This window comes from Gopherus flavomarginatus, chromosome 3, assembly GCF_025201925.1.
Source record: "Gopherus flavomarginatus isolate rGopFla2 chromosome 3, rGopFla2.mat.asm, whole genome shotgun sequence".
In the NCBI taxonomy this organism is placed as follows: Eukaryota; Metazoa; Chordata; order Testudines; family Testudinidae; genus Gopherus; species Gopherus flavomarginatus.
In genome coordinates this window covers 34,450,441-34,460,505 of record NC_066619.1, presented here as the reverse complement: position 1 = coordinate 34,460,505, position 10,065 = coordinate 34,450,441, and the positions used below count along the sequence as shown (strand labels likewise).

Sequence of the window (10,065 nt, the reverse complement as noted above, 5' to 3'; positions counted from 1 at the left end):
TCTTTTATAATTGAAAAAAAACATGGCAGCTGTTTGAAAATTTTTGAGACATTTGGAATATCTGGCTGAGGTGGATTAGTGAGCAAAGTGCAAGGAAAGAGGTAAAAGGTGCAACCATATTATATAGTTCTTGAATTTATCCCATGGATGTAGATATAAGAAATGTATTTCATGTTTAGCAAAACTACTCACACTTACAGACCCACACATATACATATGCACACAAAAACAAACATGGTCACCTGATACTTATAATTAACTGTCTCCTGGGCCAAACACCTCAAATTTAGGGTCCTATAGTTAGGCGCCTAAATCTAAGAAGTAGCATGATATTATTTAGGTGACAAAATATGGATTTAGAAGCCTAACTGCAGATATCCAAGTTGTACATTTTGGCCCTAGTGACTAAAACTGCATTCTCAAACTTTAAGACACCCAGAACTAGTAGCCAACCACTTTAATTTGACCCTAGGTGACTTCCCCACGGTTGCTTTGTGAATCAGTGGCAAAGCTGAAACTTCAGACTAAGAAGTTTAGATTTCTGCTTGACTACTGTAACCAGTAGACTACACTCCCTCTGATTATGTTCAGTCAAAATTCTTGTTTAAAACTAAAATAACAATATAGCCTTTTTAATTTGTCTTCTTGTCAGAGGTGAAATAGGATGCACCTTAATTGAATTTCCAGAGAATTTCCTTTCTCATCTCTGATCATTCTAGGTATCTATTTAAAACATTTACTTCTCCTTATATTATCATGCTTTTTTTTTCTTGAGAGGTTACAGATGTAAGAGTTTGTAGTGATTACAATATTGCACGACTAAGGTGTCCACATATCAGGCAAAAATGTATGTGATATAGCTTTATATCTTTCTTCTTCAGCCATTAGGCCTTTTGCCTTTCTCTTCTTAGGCCACGTCCAGACTAGGTATTAAAATCGATTTTAGATACGCAACTTCAGCTACGGGAATAACGTAGCTGAAGTCGAATTTCTAAAATCGAGGTACTCACCCGTCTGGACGGCGCGGCATCGATGTCCGCGGCTCTCCGTGTCGATTCCGGAACTCCGTTCGGATTGATGGAGTTCCGGAATAGATGTAAGCGCGCTCGGGGATCGATACATCGCGTCCAGACTAGACGCGATATATCGATCCCCGAGCAATCGATTTTAACCTGCCGATGCCGCGGGTTAGTCTGGACGTGCGCTTAGTCAGGCATTGTTTCTGATACATTTCCCTCCCTCCTGCTTTTCTATTCCAGGTGATGTTATCTTCAGTGGAGCAAAAACCTGCTCAGCTCACCCTGCCCCAGCCTCCCTCTTCTAAAAGGACTACTTGTCTGGATAAAGTGGAGGGGGGAAATATCTGCTATTATTTTTAAATTCTACATTATTTAAAACCAAAGCCCCATCATTTTTATTTCTTAATTTACAAAGGGAATAATGGATATGTCCCAAACAAATGAAAACTATTCTCTAAATTAATCCTAACAGAGGGAAATTGCAGAGCTAAAATATTATGGAATACAAGGTACTGGGGTGAGTCATGAGATCAAGAACTGACCCTTAGTTGTGATTGTATTTGGACAGTGAAGACTTAAAACCATTGAGCCAAATTATTCTCTTAGTCCCCGATTCAGAAAATTGCGTAAACACATGCTAAAATATATTCCTGTTCAGCAAGGCAGTTAAGTTTGTGCTTAGAATGGGGCCTTGGTTGAGAGCACAATATAGCCCAGTGAAGTTACCTGAAAAATGGATTCTGGTCCATGCAATACTAGTGGAAATTACCATTGTTTTTTCCTGCTCAGTTCACTGGATAAAGTTTACAGTGTTCTAAATATAGACATTTTATGGACATCCACCAGGAGCATAAGATACAGCATTAGCTCATTAAAAGAAATCCCCCAGTGAACTTTACTTCTGAAAGCAAATCACCTTCCAGAGATATTATGCCAGTTGCATTTTTTTCATGTTCTCTGATTATTGTTCTGGTTCTTCTCTTTAACTTTTGTTTGGTCAACTGGAACACCTTTGAGTGTTTGTGTTTGTCACCCTGACTAGTGATGGAGCTTCAACACAGTGCCCTAATAATGTGGCATGGATCTGAAACGTAGCAGGAACGTAAATAGATATTCAAATCATCCCAGAAAGATGCAAATGAAAGAGGTTCAATTAATGACAAACCTATCTCATTACCATAGAGAGAAGGAAAAAAAGGTAATATCTATTCTCATTCAGAAGCGTATATGGACTTACAATTATTTGCTGTCAGTGCACTGGTGACACTGTTCAAGGAAATGTATTTAGCAAGCTGGAATTATAGTGTTGTGGATGCTGAGTTTCAGTTGAGAGCTGTATCCTTGAACAACTCTACTTCATCCCAATGCCATTCACAATTCTTTTTCCCCTAATACCATCACTACCATTCTGAATCACAGGGACAAATCTCCCCAAACCCTTTACAACCAGTAACTGAGGACTGCACACAGGGAAAATTCCATTTTTTCTATTGTGTTCACTCATCCTTTATTTACAAATACACATTATAACTTTTATATACATTGCACATTTACATGGTAGAAAAGTACAAAACTATATATTTAAATGAATTTATATTTAACTCACCATGTTTGAAAATATAAAATTGCATCAGAAAAAAAGTATTATGAAAAGCAAGAAACTTGAACTGATAAAGCTTTGATATACCTTTTAGTGACAGTTTAAAAGAACTTTAAAGAGTGGTATTGCAGGACCATCTTAAAGGAACCACCTGATAAAGCATTTATGTATGTTACAAAAAATAAAAAAGAATAAGAACTTTGTTCTCATTATTGTTCGCCATGTAATTATTAACAACCTTCATAATTTGATTTCTTTGGGTCCAGAATTCTTATACTACAGTATAAATGCTCAGCACATTGAGAGCATGTCAGTACATGGAGTGATTAGAAGCAGAGAAAAGTGAAGTGGAAGAGGTGTCCTTAAAGATTGTCTCACTACCCAGAAAGTATATTTAAATCAGTTACAGCGCCTTTTGGTCAGTCAGGATTCCTTGTAAACAAAAACCCGAGGGATCATTTATGTACAGAACGGGTAAGAAGAAAATCCAATAAATAAACATAACAGAAACTGACATGCAAGTTTGTGAAAGTGGAGAGGAGTTAACATCAGTGAAAAGAAGAGATGAGAGTCATATGGGTAAGCTCTAAGGAATGGACTTTTATAGTTTACAAAAAAAAAAAAAAGCTTTACTTTACAAGCAAGAGACCTCACAATAAATAACACTGCTCTTCCCGTAACGAATAAATTTCTTCAAAAAAGGTGTACAGTCAACCAGACATTTTATGTATAAATTATAAAACATGACACAGTATAAATAAATGTCTACAAGACTCAACTATATGTATACTTTTCTTTCTCCCCAAAATAAATAAGCATACACTTATTTACAGTATGGACATTGATTTCTTGCCCAATGGCTGTTCCAATAGTGATGGAGGTTTTACCACTCTAGAATGGAAGATATAGGAAAGTTGTAGTCCGGGTCTTCCTCTTCCTCTTCTTCCTCGGGGTCTTCATTAATGGCTAGATGGGGGAATACAGGGGAGCTGTTGTTTAAATAAGGACAACAACAGCGCAGAAGCAGCTCAGTGCATGTTTTCAAAGCCCTCTGAACAGCCACAAGACAGCGTTGCATTTTACGTGACTTGTAGTGAGATGCTCTTTGGCATCTGCTGTTATGTAATATGGTTTTTTATACATAAGCTATGAAGTCATAACTGCAGAAAGTTCTGAAGAATCAATGGCTCAGGTTTTATTGGCAGATTCCTGAAATCAGATAAAAAGCGCTCTTGTGTTCTAGGTTTAACTGCTTTGTGTCCTTCATTCAGAGTTAGTAGAAGCAACTGCTCTAAGACAGCAGCCCATGTGCTAACGGTAAGCTTGGTTTTTTGGATGGAGTTAGGTTATATCCAAGTGTTAATAAAGCAAACAGCAAAGCACACTAAAGCAAACAAATTAGGAAAAATAGCTAGCATGATGCTCTTAGGGCAACCCCTTGCTGATAACAGGACTTTAAAGGCATAAGTCTTCATTACCTAGGGATTGCCTTCAGAAGCCTTAAATGTCTGCAAGGTTTAAAATCTCACTTACAGTTGCAAGATCCAGCATGCTTTACTTCTAAAAGCACACCCATGGAGCAGGCTGCTTCTTTCATGGCACACTCGCTTGGGTAAGTAGTGTTATCACTGGCACAGACTGCTTCATCTGACTTGCTTTCAGGGCACAGCTCATCACAGAGGGCACACCGACCTCTGCCAACCTTGAAATCCCACAAACATTTCTTCCCAGCACCGCACTGGATATCTTCACAGGATTTGGCTTCTAAAAATACAAGATACCAGACATGAGTAAAGCAGAATCTCTCTTCTCATATATCAAGAACTCATAGGAAAATGAATATAAAGTTTATGGGTAAAATCCTGCTCACTTTACTCAAGCACATAGTGCTTTTGGAAATCAGTGGGTCTCTGTGTGTGGGGAGGGGGGTATGGGAGGAGCAAAGCAATAGAATTTGGCCTCAGGAAGGCGGAATTAAATTTGCATATTGTATATGACACCAGGTCCTGACCTTTTCTGATTGAAATCAGTGGGAATCCCCTCTCCTCGGTGTCTTAAATGGGAGGTCTATAATTGGCCAATTAATTAAACATTTCTAAATTGATTATTTTTCAAGTGAAACCATATAAAATAGTTATTTATGTCATTAAAGTGTTAATTCACCACATGCTATCACAATGGAACTAGATTTGAGATATTTAACTTGTAAAGATAATTTTTCAGACATGAAATTAACTGAAATATGTATGATAAAAACAAACATATTGCGGTGACAAACATTGTTAAGAATAACAATTCATATAAAATACCAGGTTGTTTTGAGGTTATTTTTTTATCTTAAACCACAACAGCACTTCCCAATCACTCCAAAAACTTTTTAAGAGGGAAAAATTATCAGATGTATCTGATTGACATTAAATAACATTTGCCAAGACCTCTTGAAGACAAATGTTTCCAAGAACCCAGTTCAGATGACTGTTGAGATTATGTTACTCTGTTGACATATCATAATACATTTTAGGGACTGACTCCAGCTCCCATTGAAAACAGTGTCAAAACTCACACTGATATCAAGGATTGAACCCTTTGTCCCCTCTTGGGGACCAAAATCTTTCAGGTGTCACTCAAGCAAAATTTCCCCTTCTGCTTGAGTGAAAACTGCAGGACTGGTCAACACATTCAGTTCTAGGAAATAATCTGCATCCAGAAACCCCTCTACAAGACTGTGAAACAATTAGTTATGAAAAACTATTCCCCTCCCCCGATAAGCACCCCCAAAGAATGATACCTACTGATACATTTTCCCTCGTAGGCTAATCCAATGGATCGGCCTAGTAGGCAGGTAGCCTTTCTCAGGTGGCAAGCACTAGCATACGTTATTCCATCATTCCCACAGAGATACTGTTCAGGGGAAGTAGGTTCCGGGCAAATCCGATTACATGTCACACAGTAGGCATTATTAGTTTGATCAACCACACACGTGGAACTACCTGGACATAAAACATCCCTGCAGGTCTCTGAAATAAAGACGGAAACATACAATGATTAGCAGGAGAGCCAGTGCCTCATACCAGGAGTGAATATGTGAAACAATCAAACAAAAGACACAATCAAAGTCTTCAGCAACTTTCCTCTTAAAAAGGACACTGGGGAAAACCTTCACATCTCAAGGAAGCTGGTGAGAGCACAGTGTCTCATGACTCGGGGGGATTCTCAATTCAGCTATGGTCTTGTCGGTGGAACGTGGTTTAGTGTTTGTCCCTCAGCATTTGAAACATCGTCTTGTTATGGTGGGGAAGTACGTCAGCTCCTCCTCCCTACATTCAGACACACCCTGTGGTATTCGGGAGACTTGGTTAGATTTGTAAACCTACTTTTGCATTTGCCCTGATATTGGACTTCAAGTTCGGGTTGCTCTTTACATCTGGCTTTGAGGAGAGCACACTCGTTCCTGTAGGTTTTCCCATCTAAGCCACACACAGGACCCTTCCAAGTGACATTAGAGCAATCCGGAGCACAAACACACCGAGGTTTGTTCTTCTTGTTCATTTTACATTTCTTCCCAGGTCCACAGTCCACGTTCTCACACGTTTCTAAAGGGGGGAGGGGAGGGAGTGGAAAGAAAGAGGCAACATTTTAATACCTTGTCTGCTCATCAGACTTCAGATTAATAGTGTTTACAAAAAAACTCGCAACCCCCAAGGCACAAAGGGAGGGAACACGGTTCCCCCCTCTTCCAGAAAACAAAATGTGGGGTCCTGAAAGAGAGCCACCAAAAAGGAGGGTCAAACTGCTGGTTTGCACACACAGATCTATTCCACCACGCAGAGGCTAGATCCCTTCTCCTTCTCACTAATACAGTGTCCAAATCAGGGCATTTACTCTATGGGATGAGCTTTAAAATCCTAATTGGAGAGAGGCATAGGGACACATCGCTGCCCCTGCTGACTCCATCCCGGCCACCGCCATCCCCTGCACACACGCTTTCTGAGCACTTTTCAAACACACCTTTGCATGGAATACAGTTTGGGGCACCACCGTTAAAAATCATCCACTTAAAAAGCGTGTTGTCGTTGACATCTTCTTCGGTCCATGAAGTGGTTAGCCGGCCCGTTTTGCAGCACTCCTCCTTGCTCAGATCTGTTTTATATAGGACCTGGCAGCGGCCGTTCTTTGCCTGCCGGAGCCAACAATTCCCAGCTGCAAGAGCGAGAGAGAGACCCAGCCATATCAATGTCAGTTACCAATGACCCAGACACAACACGTGCGGCTTGCATTGACTTTTACTAGACTGTTTACTTTTATTTGTCCCGTTTCATAACCTGCAGCTACTCTGGAGCAGTAGACAGCGCAGTTTAAATAAGTTTTCGGAGGTATTTATTCCATATGTAGACTATAGGGACTTGCATGCACGTGACAGAGGTTTGACAAGGATGGGCATTAAAAACCAGGAGTAAAAGAAAAACACGCTTGCAAATACTTTTTTTTCCTTCTTCAAAAATTCTTTACAACATTTGTTTTACAGCTGCCCAGAGTTTCAATCCAGGCCATTTTATAATCTGCAAGAATTGGTAACATTTGCCTGTTAGCGAAGTCTTTCGAAATCTCGAAATTTTGCTGCTTCCCTTAAAAAAATGTCTTTTCTTTGCTGAAGCAAGTTAGCTGCGATCCAAAGAAGGGTGACCAAAGTAAACAAAATGCCGGGGCACAGAAATAGGAGGCCACTAGGGAGTTTATAAACCAAAAGTTATAGGTATCGTCTCTTCCGACACAGTTTCATAGGGAAGTACACCGTATTTAAATCGGATAGAGATTTGTTTTACTATTATCTCTGCTGTTGATGGATTCAAGCCAAGAACATTAGTCCAAGCAACTCCCCCTTTTTAGTTGGAGAGTTTTGGTTGGGATGAGCCTCTCGTGAATAACCAGTGTACTTCTCCAGCAACTCAATAGCAATTGATTCTAATCCAGCAGGGGCTCGATCCGGTCTCCTTACTCCAGTGGGAATTTTCCCGGAGTGAGAAGTGCAGGATCGGCCCCTCAGATCGATATATATGGGGAGACGGTGGAGGGGGAGGGTAGCTTCCCCACCCATGACAATAATTGAATAAACAACACCCTTTTGAAAACCAGTTTTCATGGATCAAAAGAACGATAGAAGTCAGTTTTGAGCGCCTTACAGTTGCCTTCACAACGTTAACCTATACATCAAGCTCAGCGAAAAAATATTCAGTGAAACCCATCAATCTAACTCATCCAGGTTGTTGTCGGAGCGGCATCAAGAAAAAAAACACCCAGTAATCACTCGTGGAAAAGACAGCTATTATATTTTCTGTTTGTTTTGCTCGCCTGAGACATGTATTTAAACACATTCTCCAGTTGCAGCAGAATTCACAGCCTAACGAAATTCACTCACAAATGAGTATGTGCGCGGGGGAAGGAGAGGTCCACATATTGAAAGGATAGACGGAAAATCGCTAATATTAGTGTCTGAAAAAGTCATTTGTGATCGTGGAAGTCACCCACCATCCTTGCAGCCAAGTAGTCGAGAGGAAAATCTAAGCAATATTGCAACAAAAACTTTGAGCACCTATTTAGACAGCGGGGCTAAGCAAGTTCCTATGCGGGGCTGCTGTTCATTCATGCTGCATAATAATGATAATAAATAACAATCATCGTCATCATCGCCGCTTCTCTGTACCATGCACAGCAGTTTGAGGGGCTGATCAATAATAGCTCTAAATGTCAGCTCCGTACATTTTTGCAAAGCGGTCCCATTCCCATAGTTAACTTGCGGTCCCTTGTAGAGAGGCGTTCAACAGGAGAAAGCTAAACACTGAGAAAAAGATAGAAAATAAAACACATCCACAAAGAAACAATCTCATCTTACCCTGTCCTGTGTGATCTTCCATGAAGTGGCACAGAAACATCAGGAATAAAAGCATGCCCGGGTGAATTCTCTGAGTTAACATCCTCGGTATAGCAGTGAGTGAAAGAGACAGAAACAATATCTAGTGGAGCAAAGGGAGAGAGAGAGAGCACTAGTCAGTCTGCTTATGATCGCTCTATTGAATGAACGTCAGCCTCTCAATGCAGTCTCTCTTTAAATCTATAAGGGGGTCTTAGCTGTCTGCGGTGGGCGGTCTCCTAATGTGTGTGTGTGTTCGGGGGTGGGGAGATTTAAAAAGTTCACTGTGAATCAGGTGACATTTTCCACCTTCTGGAAACCCTTTCCAATTATCTGTTTTAGGTGTATATACTCTCTCTCTCTCTCTCTCTCACACACACACACACACACACTCACAGTCTCAGATCAAATCTGCGAAAGGCAATCGCCGGAGTTCTTTGCGTAGTAACAGGAAGGAGTGCAAGAACAGAATGGTAACTGGAGCTTAGAGAGAGAGAAAAGAACTATCCACTCGTGTCATTCATAGCAGGAGGCGCGCACGCGCGCACGCAGACGAACTAGGGGCTTTAATACAATTTATAGGACTAAAGCAAGAGCCATGTCACTTGTCTGGGGAAGGAGAGGCGTGATCCTTTCCCCTAGCCCCCCACATCATGGCCAAAGGAACTTGAAAACAAAACCACAACCTGATCAGAGTGCGGAAATGTTTTCGCTTCTTGTTAGAAGTTCTGGGGCGCAGCAAAAGGTGATGAAGTCTCTCGGGAGATATGATTTTTGTTGCTGTGTGTGTGTCGGTGACATTCCCACTTTATGGTTGAGATTAATAATAAATCCACCCCTAACACTTCAAGCAGTAGTTAAGTGTCTGGCGCACACACATCTCTCTCTCTGGGACCGGTCAAAAACAAACAAAAGTTTAATACCTAGGGTTTTACCCAAGTGACAAGCTTTTCAGTGGGAGCGCCTGGAGTATAGACCGGAATGGGGGCGACGTAGGCGGTCTCCCTTCAGAATAAAAAAGGTTGCAACATCGATAATGAACTTCTAGAGCACTAGTTTATTAAGCACAGTCTGGCATTATTCTTCCCCTTAGAAAGTTGGCGGTCTTTCATTTATAACATTTTTTGGCACCGCTGAATGAAACTGAGTAGGCGATATTTCCTTTTATACAAAATGATTACTTAACGGAAAATGGTATTGTTTATTCAAAAGCTGCCTTTTTAATTTCGATTCTTTCGCTGCTCCGAGCCACCAAAGCACAACAGACAGCAAAGTATGCAGACAAAAATTCTTGGACATTGCCAGGTCACTGGGATTCATGCGTAAATTCTACCGATTCCTCCCCACCACTTTCCCAGTCCCCTTAACACCCCCCCTTTTATTCTGCAGACTTTCCCCCTCCCCCCCTGCCTACAACTGCGAATAACTCAGTGATAACAGATTTTTTTCCACCAACTGCAGGAGATAGTGCTAATCTTTTAATAAAAGATCCCATTACAATGGGATCTGTCTGGACAGACTATAATAGATCCAGAAAT

At 40.7% G+C, this 10,065-nt stretch overlaps 1 protein-coding gene across 2 annotated transcripts; it reads right to left on the bottom strand.

The window, feature by feature from the left end:
* Positions 1-2,529: 2,529 nt before the first annotated feature.
* On the bottom strand, positions 2,530-8,985 carry FST (follistatin). Of its 2 annotated transcripts, XM_050947079.1 has the most exons (7): positions 8,924-8,985; positions 8,510-8,630; positions 6,628-6,819; positions 5,994-6,212; positions 5,412-5,636; positions 4,153-4,383; positions 2,530-3,585 (listed from the first exon to the last, which is right to left on the bottom strand). In XM_050947079.1, the coding sequence occupies exons 2-7, from the start codon at positions 8,589-8,591 to the stop codon at positions 3,503-3,505; spliced, it is 1,032 nt and encodes a 343-aa protein (XP_050803036.1). In that variant the 5' UTR covers positions 8,592-8,630; positions 8,924-8,985; the 3' UTR covers positions 2,530-3,502. The 2 variants fall into 2 exon arrangements, with proteins under 2 accessions (XP_050803036.1, XP_050803035.1); XM_050947078.1 differs by lacking the exon at positions 8,924-8,985 and having other exon boundaries at positions 8,510-8,874.
* Between the last annotated feature and the right edge of the window lie 1,080 nt (positions 8,986-10,065).